The sequence below is a fragment of the Eurytemora carolleeae genome, unplaced genomic scaffold (genome assembly GCF_000591075.1).
Source record: "Eurytemora carolleeae unplaced genomic scaffold, Eaff_2.0 scaffold428, whole genome shotgun sequence".
In the NCBI taxonomy this organism is placed as follows: domain Eukaryota; kingdom Metazoa; phylum Arthropoda; class Copepoda; order Calanoida; family Temoridae; genus Eurytemora; species Eurytemora carolleeae.
This window is the reverse complement of record NW_019396394.1, coordinates 154,438-177,804: the sequence shown is the minus strand read 5'-3', so window position 1 is coordinate 177,804 and position 23,367 is coordinate 154,438. Positions and strand designations below refer to the sequence as shown.

Here is a 23,367-nt window from a genome sequence, read left to right as displayed (position 1 = left end):
TACAGGCAAAAGCAGTCATTCAGGCAGTGTGCCTGAGGACTCAGGCAGTTAGTATTAAAGCCCGGTTTTAGGCCTAAAGGGAGGGCTTTGGGTATGTAAGAAAAGTCAGAAAATTTCAACAGCCTCAGACCAATACTTTTTGAGTTATGTAAAAAAAACTACCGGGAATAGGGTTAAACAAATTAACGGATCATGCTGGCAATTATAAATATATACTTAAACAAATTAACGGATCATGCTGGCAATTATAGATATTTATTATTTACTTAAACAAATTACCGGATCATGCTGGCAATTATAGATATATACTTAAACAAATTACTGGATCGTGCTGGCAATTATAGATATATACTTACAAAAAATACACATGTATTAGATACTTATTTTAGCGTAATCAATAATCATGTGAGAAAAAATGTAAACTTAACAAAAATTAATTAATTTCCTGAAATCGTATGTTAATTTTGGACACTCAGTATAAATATTTCATTATGTTTTTTCATGCATATATCGTAGATGACGATTAACTATGAAGCAATATTTTGAGGTGAAAGATAAGAACTGCAAAATGACAAGTTTAAAGGGACTGTACACGTATTTTAAACTGACCCCCAATTCTCTCACTTACTATATTTGAGAACCTCAATTTATTTTTAGATAGAAAAACAGGAATAATCCGTCATTTTTGTTCAGGTATAGGTCTAATGGGTTACTCTGTGTGAAATGCCAAAGAATCAGTTTTGAAATATTTCGTTTACATAAATATTAGATACAGGGTGTCCCAATAAACATGGGAATTCAGTGACGAATTCGATATCGTCTTTATAAATAATTCTTTGATTTAGTATAGTGATACCTAATGAAAAAGCTGCAATCGTAAGAGTTTCGTCTGCTTTGTTCACATTTTGTTTGTTTATGTTTTGACAGCAAACGATTGTACATATAGTAAAACAAGAAAATTGCAGTATACATATATAGAGTAAACTATTCCGTCTTCACTGTTCATCTTGTGGAGACATAGATACATCTTTACAGTCTTTTACTCCTTTCATAAAATAAACTCTAGCAGAAATGGTAATATTATGGCTATAGAAATTAGGTATTACAATGCTCATTAATAACAAAGACGATATCCAAGTCGTCACTGAATTCCCATGTTTTTAAATTTAAGTTAGTATAGTCCTTTTCTTGTCCTTCTTCAGTTCTCGTCAATATGATATATTGCTCAGTGAAATATTGTTGTTCAAATAGTTCCTTTCCCGGAGTTATTTTACACTCTATTCTATGAAATCCATTAGAACACCAAACCACCCCGCTTATCATTGAAGTACACTTTGACGTCTAGAAGTATGAGTTCGCGGACTGTACAATTCTTGGTGATTTTGCGTACATAAGCTATCTATGTTTATTTATTTATCTATGGTTTTACCTTTTGGTCCTATATTATAAATTTGATAAATAGATTATATATGAAAAAAAAACATTTATTAAATGAAATGTTTTGTGCACACTGCATACAAAGCAATTTTGGATAAAATGTCGATTCATTTCCAAGATGTTATTGTCATTGTTGCAAAATATGACATTTTTTATTTGATTTCTAGGGAAAAAAATGCATAAAAGTTTATGGTATTACATCTTCTTAAATATCAGAAATTAGTTTATTTCAGATCAAATATGTTTTTTTTCTTCAGATTTTTTTTATTTTTATTTCAGAAAATGTTCTAAAATTATCTAAAATTGGATATTTTTGTCAAAGCAATCAAGCAATCTTATTGTCAGTGGAAAGATGTCAAAGTAAAAAGACAATTTCTAAGTCGTCTTTATATCGTCATGTTTAATGAGACATCTTGTAACTTGTAAGCACTGGACGCTATTGACGATGAACGCTCGTTTTTTTTTCAATTATCGATCGGTATTTGTAGTTCGGAAAAATATCGAACGGAGCTGAAAGGTTCCTTAAGCAATTTGAACGATTGTTAAGAAACGAACAGGTTTGGATGAAAAAATACTTTTTTCCCAAATATTTTCATAACAAATCTTTTTTTTTCTATCTGCGCCTGTGTCTGTCTAAAACTATATTACAGACAATGTATAAGGTTCTCTGTATAATGAAACATGAAAATTCAGTTTGAAGTCATAATATAATTAGTAAAATGAGAAAACTTTAATTAGCTTCGGAACAAGAAAATTATACAATATAAAGGGGGGGGGGGGGGGGAAGAAGGGGGGAAATAAAAGTAAGTACACAATTTTAAAGATTTTATTAAGGAATGGGTATAGTTGAACCACCTAACGAGTTCAACCATTTCTCCTTTGCTTGACACGGGCCACCAGCTCGGCGTCTTGCTGTTCATTGAATCTGGTCCCAGAATAGGAAGACGACTTTAAGTCTCAAGTTATGACTTTAAATAGTCCAATAAACATCATGGAAAGTAAACAGATTAAGATGGAGAGTCCGAATTTAATGAATTTGAGTCGCGTTTTAAATCCCCCAAAAACGGGTTTCAATTGAGCGCCGGCTTAAATCTTGAAACGCTGAATACGATTTAAGTGGAACCAACCATATTTGAGCTGCGGCTTGAATTTAAGCTAACGCATAAATTCTTTAATTTCGGCCTCTGTTTGTTTTGAAACCAATGGAAACTCCGGTTCATTTCAAGTACCGGGCCGACTTCTAACCCGCTTCAGTAAGTGTTGCAGTACACATATGAACAATATAAAGGAACCGATAAATTGAAATTTATGTGGTAACAACATTAAGTACAATGTAGTATTGCTTTAGTGTCGTCTTCCTATTGGAAAACTTACTGGTGTATACTGTAATATTGGAAAACTTGCTTGTTTATACTGTAATATTGGAAAACTTACTGGTGTATACTGTAATATTGGAAAACTTACTGGTGTATACTGTAATATTGGAAAACTTACTGGTGTATACTGTAATATTGGAAAACTTACTGGTGTATACTGTAATATTGGAAAACTTACTGGTGTATACTGTAATATTGGAAAACTTGCTGGTGTATACTGTAATATTGGAAAACACTCAGTCAAGAATTGATATGTCACCTTAAAGCCATTAAAACAACGTTTTATATCTTAAATATATCAGCGTTGAAGGATGGATGTACGAATGACAACTTTAAAAAAAATGAATATTAAATAAGTTACTGGTATACCTATTTGCCGTGTAACAACTTCGTTATTTCGTTAATGTCAGTTTTCTGGTTCTTATCATAGATTCAAACCATCCAGTATTTTAAGGTTGAATTTAAAAGGGGAGTGTATGAATTTTATTGTGGTTTGGTTCGAATATCCAATATCCATAAGATAAATCTGGATTTGTTGGCATTCTAGGTTTTAATCTTTATATTATGCTGGTATAAAAGGGAACCAGTATAGTATAGAATTGAAATTTAAATATACACAAATGTATGGTACAGGGCGTCCCAAAAAATATGGGAATTCACTGACGAATTCGATATCGTCTTTGTTGTGAATTAGCATTGTGATACCTAATTTCAAAAGCCATAATACCATTATGTCTGCTAGAGTTTATTTTATGAAAAGGGTAAAAGACTACAAGATGTGTCTATAATGTCTCCGCAAGATAAACAGTGAAGACGGACAAGTTTACTCTGTTTGTATACTGCAATTTTCTTGTTTTACTAAGTAGTAAGTACATCCTTATGCAGTCAAAACATAAACAAACAAAATGTGAACATAGCAGACGAAACTCTTACAGATTACAGATTTCTCAGTAGGTATCACTGTACTAAATCAAAGAATTATTTAAAAAGACGATATCTAATTCGTCACTGAATTCCCATGTTTATTGGGACACCCTGTGGAAAGAATTAATATAGAAAGATAGGTCAAATAAATACATTAAAAGATAGATAGATATTGTTTCATTGTTTGAGCTTATTGTAAAGGAACTTCCTAAATTTTCTTATCCCTATATTTTTGCAACCTTGCTAGGCTAACCTTTAGCCAAATTCATGGTTTGAATTTTGAAAGGTCTACGAATCTACGATATCTGCAGTTAAAAAGGGATTGTAGATTTTAGTCCTTTTATTCTTTCAATTTGGTCAAAATTCGTCAAAAGATTTTTAAACAGTCATATTTAATTAAAAAAATGCAAATTTTTTAGGCATTAAATATTTTGATTTTTAAAATTGAAAATAAATAATACAGTCTACTTTTCTAGACATATTCTGTACATCTGTCTAAGGTATAAAAAAACGGTTTTCGTTCTGTTGTTTGATTTAAATTTAAACTTAGAATTGTTCTAAGACTGTTTCTCTCTCATTAGAATATTCTTGATGAAATCCTAATTATCTTGATTGATAATCTTAAACTTGTAATGTACAGAGAGGGTTACCCACGCAAAGGATGAGACTTGAAAGCCGACGGAGCGATATATAGACTGTCAGTTTTCCTATATTCATGATTTCCTGCAACAGTAAACTTGTTTCTTTCTTTCGCAAATCATTAAATACGCAATTAAAGGGCTATATTCTAGGTCATGACGACTCAAATCTTGGTATCGTCATATTTCAAGAGTTTCAGGTCGTCTTTACAATCTCATCGTGTTTGTCAACCCTGTGCAGGATTACCCACAAGGATGAGACAAATAACGACAACCTAAAAATCCATAATTCTATCGATCACCTTGGTCGATCTTAAGGAAAAAGATTTGGTAAAGAAAACACAAAGATTACAATGAAAGGGAATCATGCTTGTATAAATAATTAAAATTGAAAAAAATTCGTACTTTTTTGCATATATACACCCTGTCCTACGAAACATTATGAAGCTTAAGATGACTTGAAGTTCGTCTTTGAAAAAAATGCGGCATTTAATCTGGTTTTTTTGTGCTTTCAATATTACAGAAGATATTCATAAAATAAAATGTAAAGGAAATTCTTAATATTTCCAATAATAATCATACATATATAAAAATAAGTGGACGAATGAATGCCGCAATTAATTTCAATAATCAAAGACGACCTTAACATCGTCTTACTTTTGTCATCTAAGATGTAACAAAATGAAGTAGTATTCTGATCTAAATCTCCATAATCATCAATAAAGCAAGTTTCTTCAAATAATTATCAAAATTTGTCCTGCTTAATCGCAAATTCTTAACACTATCTAATGTTTTAGGGTTTTATTTTTTCCTTTTTGGCAAAAGTTTACATGACGCAGAAATCAACCTTTATTTCACGTGGCTCAATGTATTTTGTATTCTTCTTATTTATAGTTTCTGTTATAAAATGAATTGTTTTTATACCTAAATGTATTTTCATAGATAAGTGTTTGTTTTCCTAGCTTAATTAATAAAGTACAGGAAATTTTCCATAAACATTTTGAATTTGTATAAAACTCAGAGTAGAGAGGAGTACAAAAGCAATCAAATTAGAGAAGAGTTGAGAAGATATCAAGGTACAAAGAAACACAGGAGAACTCAGGGTAGAGAGGAGTTCAGTAGAACTCAGGGTAGAGAGGAGCACAGGAGAACTCAGGGTAGAGAGGAGTACAGGAGAACTCTGGTTAGAGGGGAGTACAGGAGAACTCAAGGTGGAGGAGAGTACAGGAGAACTCCGGGTAGAGAGGAGTACAGGAGAACTCAGGTTAGAGAGGACTACAGGAGAACTCAGGGTGGAGGAGAGTACAGGAGAACTCGTGTTAGAGAGAAGTACAGGAGAACTCCGGGTAGAGAGGAGTACAGGAGAACTCAGGTTAGAGAGGACTACAGGAGAACTCAGGGTGGAGGAGAGTACAGGAGAACTCGTGTTAGAGAGAAGTACATGAGAACTCAGAGTACAGAGGAGTACAGGAGAACTCAGGGTACAGAGTAGTAAAGGAGAACTTAGGGTAAAGAGGAGTTCAGGAGAACTCAGGGTAGAGAGGAGAAAATGAGAACTTAGGGTACAGAAGAGTTCAGGAGAACTCAGGGTACAGAGGAGTAAAGGAGAACTCAGGGTACAGAGGAGTAAAGGAGAACTCAGGGTAGAGAGGAGTACAGGAGAACTCATGGTAGAGAGGACTACAGGAGAACTCAGGGTGGAAGAGAGTACAGGAGAACTCCGGGTAGAGAGGAGTACAGGATAACTCAAGGTAGAGGAGAGTACAGGAGAACTCAGGGTACAGAGGAGTATAGAAGAACTCAGGGTAGAGAGGAGTACAGGAGAACTCAGGGTAGAGAGGAGTACAGGAGAACTCAGGGTAGAGAGGAGTTCAGGAGAACCCAGGTTAGAGAGGAGTATAGTAGAACTTAGGGTAGAGAGAAGAGCAGGAAAACTCAAAATAGATTGGACTACAGGAGAACACAGGGTAGAGCGGAGTACAGGAGAACTCAGGGTAGAGAGGAGTACAGGAGATATCAAGGCAGAAAGGAGTCCAGGAGAACTCAAGGTAGAGAGAAGAGCAGGAGAACTCAAAATAGAGGGGACTACAGGAGAACTCAGGGTAGAGCGGAGTACAGGAGAACTCAAAGTAGAGAGGACTACAGGAGAACTCAGGGTAGAGAGGAGTACAGGAGAACTCCGGATAGAGAGGAGTACAGGAGAACTCAGGGTATAGGAGAGTACAGGAGAACTCAGGGTACAGAGGAGAATAGGAGAACTCAGGGTAGAGAGGAGTACAGGAGAACTCAGGGTAGAGAGGAGTATAGTAGAACTCAGGGTACAGAGGAGTTCAGGAGAATTCAGGGTAGAGATGAGTACAAGAGATATCAAGGCAGAAAGGAGTTCAGGAGAACTCAGGGTAGAGATGAGTACAGGAGAACTCAGGGTAGAAAGGAGTACAGAAGAACTCAGGGTAGAGGAGAGTACAGGAGAATTCAGGGTAGAAAGGAGTACAGGAGAACTCAGGGTAGAAAGGAGTACAGAAGAACTCAGGGTAGAGGAGAGTTCAGGAGAACTCAGGGTAGAGAGGAGTACAGGAGAACTCAGGGTAGAGGAGAGTACAGGAAAACTTAAGGGAATCGAATGAACCAAGATATAGTTTGTGAACAAGGTCACATTGTTAAAAGATTGGAAACCATTCTTTCAATCTATTCCCTTGGGAAATATATCAGAACATTTAGAGGGAAAAGAAAACAACTTCTATTTTTCTTTTTTCATTCGAAATCATATTTTTCTCTCTTATTTTTTATCTCTTTATTTTTTGCCTAAGAAAAATCATCATTCTAAAACAAAATCGTTTTAAACTGATATTTTTTGTTTCAAACTTTTAAAAATTTTAAAACACGAAAGTTTTCATTTCAATAAAAAAATTAGAAATGCATAATAACTTTTTATTAATTAAGCTTTGCCCTGTACTGAATAGCCTACCCAGGGATAAGGTTAAAAAATCAAGATCAATGTTTTTTGGTTTTCGTGTTGTATCGAGATATTTATGTAAACGGGTGTAAACCAAGTTATACTAGCAGTAAATATAACTATGAAGTGAATTAAGTTTATGGGTTGGAATTCATGTCTCTATTAAGTTGTTAAATCTGGAAATATTTCAAGTTGGTTTGCATTTCAAATAAATAATAATAATTTTCTACTTGAAACTCTAAACTTGTAACTGGGAACAAGAAATAAGAAACTAGGAATTTGAAACTCAGATTTCTAAATTGGAATTTAGACACTAGAAACTTATAGGAACAAGGAAGTAGGAAATAGGAAACGGGAACTTGGAAATAGAAATTAGAAACTAGGAACTAGGAACTAGGAACTAGGAACTAGAAACTAGAAACTGGAAACCAGAAACCAGAACATAAGAACTAAGAACTAGGATCTGTAGACTATGAATTATTAACTAAGAACTAGAAACTAGAAACTAGGAACTAGAAACTAGGAACTAGAAACTAGGAACTAGAAACTAGGAACTAGAAACTAGGAACTAGAAACCAGGAACTAGAAACCAGAAACTAGGAACCAGGAACTAGAAACTAGAAACTAGGAAATAGAAACTAGGAACTAGAAACTAGGAACTAGAAACTAGAAACTAGAAACTAGAAACTAGAAACTAGGAACTAGAAACTAGGAACTAGAAACTAGGAACTAGAAATTAGGAACTAGGAACTAGGAGATAGGAACTACAAACTAGAAACTGGAAACTAGAAACGGGGAAACTTTTGGACTTCGGAGGTTGAATTCTCCACCAGTTGTTCGTGGATATCTCAGGAGACCGGTATCACGGGCCCGTCTCGAGGAATCACAGATTACGACGCAACACATTTTCTTTTATTCGGATTACTCACAATAAATCCTCCTAAAGGAATTGTAGACATAATTACAAGAGACATTTCATTTAGAGAAAGACAGAAACGATACCCTGAAAAGAATTCCATTATGTTCCTCTGAAAAATAATTAATGGGTGATGCTCTATAAAAATTATAAATTAATTCCTTGTAACATAAACATTTGAAATTTGATGGTTTTCGAAGCAAATCACATCCACGTTTAATGTTTTTTAAAGATTTTGAAGTTACATAACAAGACGGATTACGGAATTTAAAAAATCTAGATCGTATAAGACATGAGTTTCAATTGTCTAATCTTTATATCTTTGCAACCTGATGGCGTAAACTTTCAAACTAATTTATTTAAGTTTGCGGCAAAGGCTCATTTCCTTTTAAACTGAAAGTTGTGATTTCCAAGAAAGTTAAAAACTTAGACTCGGCATTATATTATTAATAACTTGGAAGACCTGAAAAATATTTGCAAAACACATTGTACCATTAGATATTAATTTTCATTTTAGTTTTAATGTCCTAAAAAAAACAAATTTGGTTCAGATGTGTGGTTCAAGCATCAATTACTGGGTTTTATAACTCTATATCATATTTATTTTTATTATTTATTAAATGTTCTTAACACAAAAAAAAAAATTGTTCACCGATCTTAAAAAAAACATAATTATAATTCTTTTCAAAATTATGAACAACCTAAGCCTAAAACAATGTTACTTTTAAAGAAATTCACCGATTTATCATGTATTTCTCGATCATCGAGTTGTTTCTAAAGGTAAAAATAGTCAATCAAATAGCCATCGTGTTTTTATCAAACACAGTTTTGAAGATCATATTCGCCTCTCCGATTTAAATATTTATAAGCTACGATGACTAATCCAAAAAGGCAAACTTGTAGTGAAAACAACTTAAACTATAAATGTAGACAATTGGATTTAGAGCACTAATGGTTTCATGTAACTTGGTTTTTCCAATCCTAATATCTTTGCAACCTAACGTATTAGAGCTTTGATATTTCAAATATCAATTCTGTCATATCTAGTAATTAAAAAAAAGTTTGAAATATGACAATCATATTTTTAGACATCTTATAGTTTTCGATTAGAGAATCTTGTTTATTTGTATATACAGCGAACAGTCCTTTTAAATATTTTAATAATCTCATAATTTTAAAAGAAAATCTTTTTAAATCTTGAATTTAATTGAATCCACCTAAATACCATTAGCATTAAATAATATGTTAATCCTTGTCTAAGGAAAATGTCTGATATAAAATGCAAGAAATGTTCTGTTTCGCAAACTCTTCACAATTCTGTTTTAACAAGGTAATTGGAACACAAAGGAACAGTTTAAACTAGATAATTGGAACACAAAGGAATAGTTATAATTCGGTAATTGTAACACAAAGGAATAGTTTTAACTAAATAATTGTAACACAAAGGAATAGTTTTAACTAGATAATTGGAACACAAAGGAATAGTTTTAACAAGGTAATTGTAACACAAAGGAATAGTTTTAACTAGATAATTGGAACACAAAGGAATAGTTTTAACTAGATAATTAAAACACAAAGGAATAGTTTTAATGAGGTAGTTGAAGAACAGAGGAATAATTTTAACAAGGTAATTGGAACATTAAGGAATAGTTTTAAGTAGATAATTGGAACACAAAGGAATAGTTTTAACTAGAAAGTAACACAAAGGAATAAACTATAGATAATTGGAAGACAAAAGAACAGTTGTACTAGTTAGTTGAAAAACGAAGGAACAGTGTCATATGTTAATGTTTGTCAAAAATAAAGATAAATATTTTTCAATGTATAATATTTGCCCAGGTACTGGAAAAGAGAAGACTATGAACTGGAAAATGTGTCTGAGGCGTTGGCCCTGCTTTGCGTAGGTAAATCTGCAGTGTCTCCTAATTCATTTGATAATAATTAATGTAAGGGATTACTCTGTGCTTGTATCGAAATGCGTGCAAAGCTGGTTATATATATATTATATATATATATAATATATATATTATATATATTTATATATATATATTATATTATAATTTGACCCCCCCCTGTAGTTTTTTTTTTACATAACTTAAAAAGTATTGGTCTGAGGCTGTTGAAATTTTCTGACTTTTCTTACATACCCAAAGCCCTCCCTTTAGGCCTAAAACCGGGCTTTAATACTAACTGCCTGAGTCCTCAGGCACACTGCCTGAATGACTGCTTTTTCTTGTAACAAACTAAATCTTTGTTTTGACCCACTTCCACTTGTCAGATTTTGATAAAATTTAGCTTTTTGGAAAGCCTTTGACATAAGGAAACGAATTGCACAAGTTTTGCGAAAAAAATTGCAATTTTTTTGCAAACAACCTGTCAAAGGAAATTTGCACATTTTTAGTTTTTCTTAATTAAAAATCAGGTTATTTAAAATTTTGCAAAAATTTTTGCATATTTAAAATGGCATGGTCAAGGGCTTTTCAAAAATGTATAATTTTTAATTTTTTGGAGAACTTTTTTTTTGCAAACATTTTTACTACATAACTGGATTTTGCGATAAAAAATTCAATTTTTGCAAATTTGCAATTTTTTTGCAGATTCCAAAAGTAGAGCTCAAGAGCTTTCCAATGTTGTATCATTTGTCATATTTGGACATCAAACATGGGATTTAGAGGGGGGGGTGGAATTGACCCCCCCCCCAAGCATATCTTGGTTTTCAAGTACCCCAGCAGAGATAGGGTTAATTTCTATAAATTCTCAATCTAAAAAAAAATTCCGCAAAAAATTTTTTAACTCCATATTTTAACTTCTCAAATTGGAAAATCTACGTGGTTTACAATGAATCTCTATAACAAAAGAAAATTATCACAGATATCTTTTGACAATCAATAAATTATGGATCTAAAGAAAATAGTTACAAAATTTTTGTAAATTACCAGATCTATATACTTCTGCAATTTACCATGATATTGCTATTTGTCCTATTTATCAAAAATATGGGAAACCATTAATATCAAATTGGCTGAATATAAAAAATTCATTTCACCCCTTCCTCTACTCTCCCCCCCCCTTCTCCTCACCGCAAACACACACTATTCCATTTATATATCAGACGTTATACTCCATTTAATGGGATTGCCCCCCCCCCCCTCCCCAACAATTAATCTTGTTAACGCTATTGAGTAAAAAACTGTATGAATATTTAACAAATAAGTTGTTAACCATACTCACGTATCCGTAGCCAAAATACCCTGGACGGGGGGGGGGGGTCGGGAGACTCTCCCTCCTTCTATTACCCATTTGTAAAATTTAGATACTAATTAATAACGATTTAAACGTTTTTGGAAAGCACTTCAGTGATATTAAAAAAAAAAATGCAGAAGAAATAAGTTTTTTAAAAAAAATATCTTTGTAAACTGATGGTGTAAACCTTTAATATTTTAGACTTTTATTACTTGATTTAACAAAATTCATAGTTTGAAATAATAAAGAACTTCGACATTGGGTTGCAAATATATACATAGAAAAAACACCAGGATTTGTGACAAAAACTAATTTTCTTCCTTGATTGTTAAATCCGTGTTCGACCAAGAAGTACGATAAATTGTGCATTTATGAAAGCCCATAGTCCAAACGGGACCCCTTCCCCTATTTTTTGTTTGAATACATTTTTCCACATACTCCTCCAAAGTCAATATGTGTAATTTCAGTTTCAAACATTTCCAACATTTTGAATGATTCCTGACACTCTTTAAATAGCACCAGGCGGACAGTCCTTTCAATTGATTTCATTGGTTGGAATAAAGGGACTGTGAGCTTAATTTCAAGTGTACTTTCCTTTCAAGAGGAGTATCTCTGATTTACTAGGGTACCCTTTAAACCTTGGACTGATCAAGGATGTTGCAGCATATCCGTATTAATCTACTGAAACATTTTTAATTGCTACACAATTTGTTTGTTTCTAAAAGTAGAAGAACATTAACGTTTGAATGTTTGAAAACGATGTTAACGTAAAACAGTGGATCTACTTTCGAGTTACGACAACATACAATTACGCTTTAGAGAAATGAATTCGAGCGGGTTTCGATATGCTTCAATAGAATGATTTCTCTGCTCGATGAACAGTCAAAGGTTTCAAGCTGGTACCGTTGTAAATCGGACATTGCCCCCGATGTAGGGAGGCCGGAGGATCACTTGAAATTACACTTACAGTCCCTTTATTTTTATTTTTCATTTTCTTTGTTTCTGGAGTGTTCCTATATAACTGTCTATCCTACTCCCGATATCGATCCCAGCTGATCTGAAAACTAATCAACTTTTTGCGGATTTTTTGCTCTAAGTAATTTCTTGTGCATTCAGTTTGCGGATAGTTTCTACAGAATTTATTGTAAATGTCACAAGAATATTGATTCTATTCAACGCTCTGAGATATTTTATTTGAAATTTTCTTTTCCTTTCTGCATGCGGTGGGTGTCAATAAATGTATTCTTTCAACTATGTGAGTTATATATGATACTAGCTGAAATACCCGGCTTTGCCTGTGGAATTTAAAAAAAATATATATTTTGTTTTTATTTTTATTTTTAGCCTTTGTTACTCCCCGGGCACCGATGGGTTCTCTCAAAAAAGTTCAGCCTATTCGGTCCAGCCGTTTGGCCAGCTTTATCTAACATATAAATATTATGTATATATATTCTGCATACCTATTTTTCCCTATAAAAGTGAACCCACTTGCTCAACTTAAATACTCAAAAACATTCCCGTGGTACTTTTGAGTTCCTCGATCAAAATTTGAGGGAAATCGGTCAAGGGGTTCACAACTTACAGTCGGAAATATCAAAAAACACCAAAACAGAGATTTTAAAAAAATACTATAGCTTGGGAACCAAGCGCAGCCAAGGTTACTAGAAGTTACTCCCGCCGTTTACCCGCACTTGAACGATTTTATCGGTTAACTAAGTGTTCGCCATTAAAGTCGACCCACTTAACTTCGAATCTAAGAACATACCGTAGTTCTCCCTAGTTCCCTAATCAAAGTTCAAGACAAATCGTTCATGGGGTTCCTGAGTTATAATCGGACAAACAGAGATTAGAACTTTTAATGTAGAGATATTGATGTTGCATATATTTTAGGTCATCAGTATTCATTAGAGTAGATGTGCGAGGATGTAAACATGATTCTCCGCAATCAGATCAATCTAGTGTAGAGATATTGATATTGCATATATTTCAGGTCATCAGTATTCATTAGAGAAGATGTGCGAGGATGTAAACATGATTCTCCGCAATCAGATCAATCTAGAATCAAGAACTCTATGTGTCCAACCGAAAAGGCGCGTACTGCTTAGCTCTAAAAACATCCATGAAGGAAAAGTGCACAGTGGGCAAAGCGATAGTGATGAAACAGAACACAGTGGACCAGATTCTCAAAATATCCCATTGCTCAGTATAAACTCTGTGAGTGAACAAAGTGAACCAAACTCCCACAGTGATACTTCCAGCAATGTTGAAACTATTCTTCGTATTTTAAAACATATTCATAAGTTTTGTCCACAACATAAACCAAAAAAGGTAAATAATTAAAACAATGTATAGATAGTAGGTTATTAAAGGCCAAATAACCTGATTTTTAACTAAACTAACGTGGAAATTTATTTTTTAAATTCTTTTTTTAAGGGTATCAATCTTCGTCGCCCCTCCCCCTTCCCAATCCTCCCTTTACTTTATTGTTATTTTGCTTCTGTAGTGTTTGTAGGTAAATTGTTAAAGTTTTTGCAGACAAAAATGTCTGAAAGTGTCCCCCCCCCGTCCCCCCAAACTTTACTGAATATTCATCAAATATAAAACTCCATCAAATTCACCCTCTTTCAACAATCTTTTTAGATATTTATTTACGTTTTATCCTGCTTATCTGGTTTACGTTTTTACCCAACTGACCGGATATATATTTTATTTATATTTTTACCCAGCTATTTAGATATATATTTAATTATATTTTTACCCAGCTATTCGGATATATATTTAATTATATTTTTACCCAGCTATTCGGATATATATTTAATTATTATTTCTACCCAGCTGACCTGATATATATTCACATTTTTACCCAGGTGACTGAATACATTTTTACGTTTTCACCCAGCTGACCGGATATATATTTAAGTTTGCTTAACATGGATATTAATTTACATTTTTACTTTTTACCCAGCTGACCTGATATTACGTTTTTACCCAGCTGACTGAAGTGTATTTACGTTTTTACCCAGCTGACTGAATATATATTTACCTTTAAACCCAGCTGACCTGATATATATCTACGTTTTTACCTAGCTGACATGATATATATTTATTTACGTTTTTACCCAGCTTACCTGATATAAATCTACGTTTTCACCCAGCAGACTGAATATATATTTACGTTTTAACCCATCTGATCGAATATATATTTAACTTTAAACCCAGCTGACCTGATATATATTTACGTTTTTACCCAGCTGATTAGATATGTATTTACGTTTTTACCCAGCCGACTAAATATATATTTTCTGAACATGAAAATGCAATTTTAAAGAGACTGTAAAGGAAAAATTAAAGGGGGTATAGGCTGAAAGCTAATCACTTTAGCTCTTGATCGCGACCCATGAAAGTTTTATCTGATGTTCCTGTCTCGAGAAATTGATATAAAACTGTGTTAAAATTATACGAAAGTTCATATACGTAAAATTTAGAAAATCTTAAACTTAAATCACGTGACCAGAACTATCACCAATGGCAGAGCAGTATACTGATCACGTGTCTCTTCCTGTATCACGTGACCACTTTACTGCACTGTCATTGGTCGAATTTCTGGTCAAGTAATACGGACGTGTAAATCATATTATAAATTAAATCTATTAAAAATAGAAATAACAAAAATAAGATTAGAATTGGAGTAAACCTAAGTTACAATTAGCTTTCTCTGGGATATCATCGTTTTCAGATTGGTTGCTTATTTGCTGAATTTGATCTTTTTAAACCCACTACTTTTATACAAAATTGTATATTTATTAATTTTCGTATAAATTGGACACAGTTGTATATCAATTTTTCGAAATAGGAACATCAGAGATAACTTTCATGGTGCCGCGATCGAGAGCTAAAGTTATTAGCTTTCAGCCTATACCCCCTTTCATTTTTCCTTTACTGTCCCTTTAAGCAGAAAAAAAGAAGGAACGTTACGAGTTTTCTAACCTTAATGGAACTTAGCCAGCCATAGCTACTGAAAACTTACAAGGAGGAAATGGTCGAATTCAATTGATATTACTGTTACAACTTTGCAACTGCGTTGCTTATCTAGTTTTGATTTTACGCACAATTGTAAAAAAAGCTAATTTATTTGATTACAAATTGTAAATTCAAAACATTTGATGTTTTTAATAGCTGTTCAATAAGAGGAATCATAATACAAATTTTTACTTTAGTTTGACGTGTAGCGCCTGTATGGACGAGTTTAAATCTTTATTAAAGATCTGTTTCATTTTATTTTTCAGGTACCAGGAGAACAAGTTATCAAGAAAGGACAGAAACATCTTCGTTCAAAGCGAACCACGCCTACTTATGATCCTGATTCATTTACTCAGATACATCATCAATCTTCTCATACTCATCATTTATCATCAAAATATATAAATAAAACGCCTAATCATAGTAGTTTAGTAACCTATTCGCCCAACCACATAACATCTTCCCATTGTCATCTAAAAACCTCTCCCCACCAGATCAAGTATTCGCCAAACCATCTTAATTCCTTTCCTCCTAATCTCAGTTCCTCGGCTTTTAGACAAAACTCTCTATCCCGACAACTCAATACTTCGCAATTTCATGTCGACTTCGCGCCTCTTGATGACAAAGTTTCTCCCATTCGACCAAATATAACCTACAACAAAGCATTTCAGTTTAGGGAAGAAAACTATTATAAATTATATATTTTCACTTAAAAAAGATATTTTGAATTTGATTTATAGGGTCTACAGACATAGTTTCAAGTAACCCTCCATTCATATAGCGGTTTATGAGATTCACAAATGTGCAATTTAAGCCTTTATTTGATCAAGGATGAATTAAAAATCCTTTTTTGTTCAAAGCAAAATTGATTTCTAAAATTGTGGTTTCATGCTTTCAGAAAATAAAGGAACCTTACAGAATACAGCACTTTTGTAGGAACCCCAATATCTTTATCATTATAAATCTCATAGAAATTAATTTGAATAGTGCAGTTGTAAATTTAAATTTAAATTTTAAATTTTAATTCAAATTTCGACTACAGTCTCTTTAAACAAGTTCAAAAAAACATGAAGAGGACAGGTTTACACCTTTAAGTAAAACCCAAATATGTTTAATTTGATTCCTCATGAAAAGAACAAAGTACCGCACATTTTTTTTCTAATCCCCGTATCTCTAAATTTTGTCAATAGTAAGTAAGTAATAAGTTTAAAACAAAAAAGGTTTATGCAATCAGAGCTGGGAACTTTTGAATGGTGGATATCGGGATATATGCTTGATCCACTCTTTTTCTTAATCTCGAGATTAAATAAATGCTTGTTCTCCTCTTGTTATTAATCGAGATTAATGAAAGGAGAAGAACAAGCATTTATTTAATCTGGAGATTAAAAAAGAGTGGATCAAGCATTAATCCCGATATCCACCATTCTAAAGTTCCCAGCTCAGATTATTTAACCGATCGGGATTAAGGATATCCCATTCTAAAGTTTTCAGATCAGGTTAAAAAGATACAGGGAATAGAAAATTTTGAAATTTAGCCAAATCTCATTTTTCTTGGAGGCAGCTGCACTCTCTTGTAGAAAATAAGCTCAAACAGTTTTCTTTTTTCTAATCAGTGAAAATATTGTGGACATTGATGATAATAGAATAAACAACAGTTTTCAGGAACAAATGGCCAAAAAATGTTCCTAAACTAGACATTTACAATAATTTTCACCAAAATAATTTTTAAAAAATAAAAAATGAATTATGTACCTGCAGCAAAAAAATCAGAAACACAATATTATGCCAAAAAAATATAAAAAAAATATTGAATCGTTTCAGTAATTAATATTTTTTTTTTTTTTCAATATTTGTTATTAAATGGCTAATTTATGTTTTTAGAAGAGACCCAAAAGAGGTCAAATTATAAACACAGATGTTGGGATTAATGATTTGGAAAAACAAGACCTGGAGACTAAAATATTTAACCCTGAGTTAAAAATACTAGATATCAAATCAGAAACATCCTTTAGTTCTCCGACCAGGAAGTACTCACACACAAAGGCCATGTTATTGAAGAGCTCTGAGAAAAATAGAAACCGTGTCAACTTATTACTCAAGAAAAAACTGACAAAATCTCAGACATTAAACAGACTTGGGACAGAGTGCTGTGAAAACCTTAGAAACTTCTGCTTGGACTTTATAGATAAAAACTTCAGGAAACTCACTTTTAATGGAAATTATTTAGAACTTATTCCCCCCCCCCCCCTCTAACATTAAAAAATAAAGAGAGGCAACAATTCGAATGTTTGTCTTTATTTTAAGAAACTAAACAGATCGCCACCAACTCTAATGTTCTAATTACTTTATCTTTGCAACCCAATGCAGTAGACCTTAAATATTTCAATCTATAAATCCTATCTCATCAAATAATTTAAACTTAAAAATGATGGTTTACACCATCAGGTTGAAAAGCTATAGCGATTAGAAAACTTGACAAAATCTCAATTCCTTTGTAAATTTATGCACTGGCTTTTTCAAGGAATACCCAATTAGAAATATTTCTAGTTAAGCTTTGCAATTTAATAAAAAAAAAACGCTGACGACATTCATCACACAGTACTTTGGGTTAGGATTACCACAGAAAATGTTGAATTAAATGCATTATGTATAAAAAGTAGATTATAACAGATCTGTGAGTAAAACTCAGCTGTTTACAACTCTAGACAAAGAAATAATAAAAACAATTCTTGGAAGGAATACACTTCAGGTAACATACATTTACAGCTCGGGTTACTCACAAGGAATGCAACTTAAACTCCTTTATTCTGAAAATCTGAAGGTTATTTCTTGTCATTACTTTTTAAAATGGTCTTTTCAAGTTGTTGTAAATGATTTTTCTAAGCTACAGCACCGTGGATGGATCTGCTTACCCACTATTGTTGAAGAAAAAACGCTGGGTCAGTCACATACTGGGTACACTAGACGGGCTGGTACAAATAAACAATATACTGGTATCCTTGTACTGAGTCGGATCATACAACCATTGAACTCAACTGATAGGGAACCATCCATTTAAGAAAAAAGCTGGAAGGATTCCGTACAGTCGTCTCAGAAATCATATTCTTTGTGGGTAACCCTGTAACTATATTGCCCACATATAAGGCTTTCAGGCCTGAGGCAAATTGTAAAAATCAATTGCTTATTCTATTAGGAAAAATACAGCTTATACCCTCCACACGTTGTAACAATCCTATAAAAAAAGCAGTATTATGATAAAAAAGACCTATTGCTAAAACTGCTCGTAATTGAAAATATTAATCAAATAATTCCTGCTTTTATGGATATTCATATTACATAGTTGTATATATATGTATTTTATGCATTAACCTAATTAATATAAACACTCTTGACACAAAATATTTAATGAAGGTTATTAATGTATTGGAATAAAATACTTTTATATAAATATCAGTGGGGGGCATTAGGGTTTAATCAACATCCAAATTTTTACAGTTCACATTTTTAGACCATAAATAAAACGTGAAAAATATTTTTAATTATTGCTCAAACCCCCCTTTCACCATTGTTAAATTAATAAACCCTTTTACTATTGTTTAATCAAAAAAAAACCTTTCACCATTTTTTAATTAAAAAACTCCCCTTTTATATATTTATATAGTATTTTCAACTTTTTTCAGTTTAAATATACATTTTAGATGTTTAAATATATATTTCTTCCAAGAAAAAATGTTTCATGGGTAACTGAGCTTTTGCCACAAAATCATATTTTCTAAGCACTATATTTTTGCTTCCTGGTGCTGTATTTCAAACTTAGACTATATATTAAGCTAACATAATTAATAATTTCAAATATCTAAAGTTTACGAAGCCTGATTGCAAAAATATAAGAATTAGAAAATCAGAGTTTGTGGGCGAGGCTCAATTTCTTTAAAATTTAAATTGTTTTTGCCATGTACATTACAAATTATTGAACAGTCTTTTAAAAGGTGCGGAGTGAGATTGAGGTGTTCAAGGGTCTGACCTACTGGAGTCAAAATAAAGAAGAAACAGTCTTGGATCAGGTTTCTTTTATACAATGCTGAAACCATAAATAGAATTTTAAAAGCTAGAGAAATAAACATAATGAATGTCTCTCCTCGTGATGAAGAGAGATTCAAACAGTTGAATAAACTGTTCCCTAAAATTGATATGGTATTGAATTGTTTCATAAGAGCTTGGATTTTTTTTACAAAAGTTTGTATGATTGTCACTAAAACAAAATATATATGGACTGTACTTAATTCCTATAATATTGGATGGTTTGCACTTGTTTCTGAATATTGAATGGTTTGCATTTGTTTCTTAAAGAAATTAATTCTGTGCCACAAACTCCGATTTTACTAATTCATATAGTTTTGCAATCCAATGTTTAACTAAATATGTTTAACTATGAACTCTGTTCTGGTTTCAAAGGTAAAGGATTTAGAAATCTAGAGTTTATGGCAAAGACTCAATTTATTTGAATAGTTTCTTGAGGCCAAATTCAAAGATCCACCAAAAACCACATCCCAAATTGAGCGCCGGATCAAATCTTGAAACAATGAATACAATTTCATGTTTGAAACCCGTCTCATATTTGAGCCGCGGATCAAAGTCTTTAAATTTGACCTCTGATAACCCTTGTATTCCAGGATCTGATGTATCTTGTGAGATATCTAACCCTGACACCAGCAGAGTTTAAACAAACTATCCTGGGAACCAGACTCCTCAGTACAAAGGAATAATTTAATCAATCAATCATATTTTTAGAAAATTGAATTCCCATGAAAATGTTACTTTCCCATGGGTTTCTATTCGTCTCAACATCCCTTAGAATATCTCTAAGGAAATGAATGAATAGGACAAATGATAAAAACCAACATTAAAAACTTTGAGCCTGTTCTGTTTTTCCATTATTACAGAAAGTATATTAATTGTGGTCATAAGGAAAACATGGTCTCACATGGTAAAAATACTTATAAACAGAATTTGGTTACAAATAGAGATGGACGCAATCGATTTGTTTATTCAACGTTCGTTAATTGTCCATTTTGTGTTTGTTTTGTGCTCAGAAAAAATTTGAATATTTTGTTTTCAGATTTATTGTTCATTTTCCATCTATTTTGATCTTATACTCAATGATCGTTCTATTTAATTATTTTTGTTCTGAGAGATGGCTTGATTTTTATAATTGTTGGTTCAAAAAATTGTTACTTAAGTAAAACACACAATTTAGTTCTTTTTAAAAATTATGTAAAAAAAAATCGATTGTTTATTTTAATTATTTTAAAATTGTAACATTTTTCTCTGGTAAATAGTACGATTTAAATATTTTATTTTAGAAAAGGAAAATGAGAAATATCATTTTAGAAAAATGGAAACTTTATCAGTTCAAATTCACACACTGAACCCTTTTCACTTTTAAAATAACTCAATATTGCAATCTAAACTTTAGCTTTCAATTCAAAAAGCATTTATTTTATTGCAAGAGTGCCAAATTGAAAATATAAAACTTGAAAGTTTATTTTAAAACCGGTTGAATTGAATTATAAACAATAGGACCAGGAAGCAATTTTATATTGCCTTGAATACCCTGACTCTGTTCTACCTGAAAACCTACAGCTGCGAAAAACATGACTAGTGAAGCGCCGGGAGGGACAGGAACCGGTTTTAGCTGGTTCAAAGCAGCCACGTGGAGAGAAGTTGGATTGGATGGAGGAACTTGTCACATGTCTTCTCTGTATATTTATCTGAACTAAATCAGTTTCAACAAAGTATGCCGAGTTAATGTTTACCTGCAATCAGTTTTACGAAAAAATGTAAACTGGGTTTTTATTCCACAAAAGAGAGAGCTAGGTTAAGAAAAAGGGTTATTATTCAATCTGATTTCATATTAATTTTTTTTTAAATCTACTTTCTTAAACCCTTTATATTTTGTTTGATTTTGATCGTTTATTATATGAATATGATAAAGCAGAATTCATAGTACTACATAAGGTTGCAAAAAAAACAATTATAGTTTGTAGAAATTGTTACTTACTTTTCCATTTGACTCTTTAAAGAGTTTATATTGACAAAAATCTTACATATTTTGTAATTTATAATTCTTCTTCTCATGATTAGAAACTTAAACAATTTGTATGCTTAAAAAGTTTTTATTAATTATCATATATATAGAAGGATCATATCAGATAGTTTCTCTTCTAATTGTACCATTATAGCTTAGACATATCTCCGTCAAAAAACTTATTCAGAAAAAATATAAATTTACTTAAATTATTTTTTCATTGATGTTGCTTCAAGATACACACAAAGTTTTTTTTTGCATCCTAAAACTACAGAACGAAAATTTTTGAAGTTTTAAAAAAATCTTTGACATTTAAAAGAATAAATTTTCCGCTTAGAAAAACAGGTTCTTTTAAACTTTATTTTTATTTTTATATTTTGTCGAATTCTTTCATTCTGAATTTATTTTTAGTATTGTTGAAGTGAATATTTTTCGTATATTGAATGAAATCTTAATTTAAACCAAAAGCAAACTCACACCTTGGGTTCAACTTCACAGACAATGAGAGAGAAATTTTTCAAAAGTCATGAAAAGGTTCATTTTTCTCCTGAAGACAGCTAATGTTATGAAGGAAATAACCAATTCTTAATCATTAATCATTGCAAACTCGACAGAAGGACTACTTCAGTACTTTGATTTGGAAATGATAAATAATAAACAGAATATTTCTGTTTCCCTTCTGATATACTAAATTTCATTTTTTTCCACCTGGTATACACAATTTCTTATTTTTCCCTTCTAATACTAACAACTTCTTATTTTTCCCTTCTGAAAGTTCTGATATTCATAACTTCTTATTTTTTTCTCCTGATATACAATATTTCTTATTTTGTTTTCACCTGATCTGATATACAATATTTCCTATTTTGTTTTCACCTGATCTGATATACAATATTTCCTATTTTGTTTTTACCTTATATACAATATTTCCTATTTTGTTTTCACCTTATATACAATATTTCCTATTTTTTCCCGTTTGTTATTCACAATTTTTTTCCTGGTGAAATAACTAATTTCTTATTTTTTTCCACCTGATGTACAATATTTTTTATTTTTTCCACCTGATATACAATATTTTTTATTTTTTTCCACCTGATATAAAATATTTTTTATTTTTTCCCTTCTGTTATTCACAATTTTTTTCCTGCTAATATAACTAATTTCTTATTTTTTTCCACCTGATACAATATTTTTTTATTTTTTTACACCTGATATACAACGTTTCTTATTTTTTTTCCAGCTAAAACACTAAAACCTTCTCCCCTCCCCCCCTGATAAATCCATGGTGTCTGGGTAAAGTTAAAGTAATTGGTTGGATTAAAGTTGCCCTAGCTTTAATGGATTCTATCAGTTGTTTGACCTGAAGTATACTATTTATACAACCTAGATATATCTAGAGTATACTCTTTATACAACCTAGATATATCTAGATATATCTTTATAAACCTAGATATATCTAGATATATCTTCATACAACCTAGATATATCTAGATATATCTTTATACAACCTAGATATACATAGATATATCTAGATATATCTTATACAACCTAGATATATTTTTATATAACCTATAAATATGTATATTCTTTTCACTGATACTTAAAGATCTACAGTCAAGTGCGTTTACAGAATTAAATCCTGGGGGGGTCCAAAATTTGCGCGATGCAAAAAAAAAATTTCTGCCCCCCCCCCCCGGGAATTGTTTTGATCAAAAAGTTAATTAACACCATAAAAATACACCAAAAAGACTACATTTTTGGGTGTTACT

At 32.0% G+C, this 23,367-nt stretch overlaps 2 protein-coding genes across 2 annotated transcripts; one reads left to right on the top strand and one right to left on the bottom strand.

Moving 5' to 3' along the window:
• Nucleotides 1-5,342: 5,342 nt before the first annotated feature.
• On the bottom strand, nt 5,343-7,197 carry LOC111702362 (uncharacterized threonine-rich GPI-anchored glycoprotein PJ4664.02-like). The gene is made up of 2 exons (XM_023474021.1): nt 7,181-7,197; nt 5,343-6,984 (listed from the first exon to the last, which is right to left on the bottom strand). The coding sequence occupies exons 1-2, from the start codon at nt 7,195-7,197 to the stop codon at nt 5,343-5,345; spliced, it is 1,659 nt and encodes a 552-aa protein (XP_023329789.1).
• A 2,311-nt stretch (nt 7,198-9,508) lies between these two features.
• On the top strand, nt 9,509-21,788 carry LOC111702360 (uncharacterized). Its single transcript, XM_023474017.1, has 10 exons — nt 9,509-9,577; nt 10,087-10,151; nt 13,481-13,818; nt 15,777-16,186; nt 17,124-17,172; nt 17,392-17,708; nt 18,181-18,259; nt 19,500-19,574; nt 20,184-20,270; nt 21,091-21,788. The coding sequence occupies exons 1-10, from the start codon at nt 9,513-9,515 to the stop codon at nt 21,166-21,168; spliced, it is 1,563 nt and encodes a 520-aa protein (XP_023329785.1). The 5' UTR covers nt 9,509-9,512; the 3' UTR covers nt 21,169-21,788.
• The last annotated feature ends 1,579 nt before the right edge of the window (nt 21,789-23,367 follow it).

Bases quoted from the DNA above. Each gene is read 5' to 3' on its own strand.
- LOC111702360 (XM_023474017.1), top strand. From the start codon at position 9,513: ATGTCTGATATAAAATGCAAGAAATGTTCTGTTTCGCAAACTCTTCAC. The intron at 10,152-13,480 runs GTAAATCTGCAG...CATATATTTCAG, and splicing joins GTTGGCCCTGCTTTGCGTAG to GTCATCAGTATTCATTAGAG. The intron at 18,260-19,499 runs GTAACATACATT...GTCTTTTAAAAG, and splicing joins TTGGAAGGAATACACTTCAG to GTGCGGAGTGAGATTGAGGT.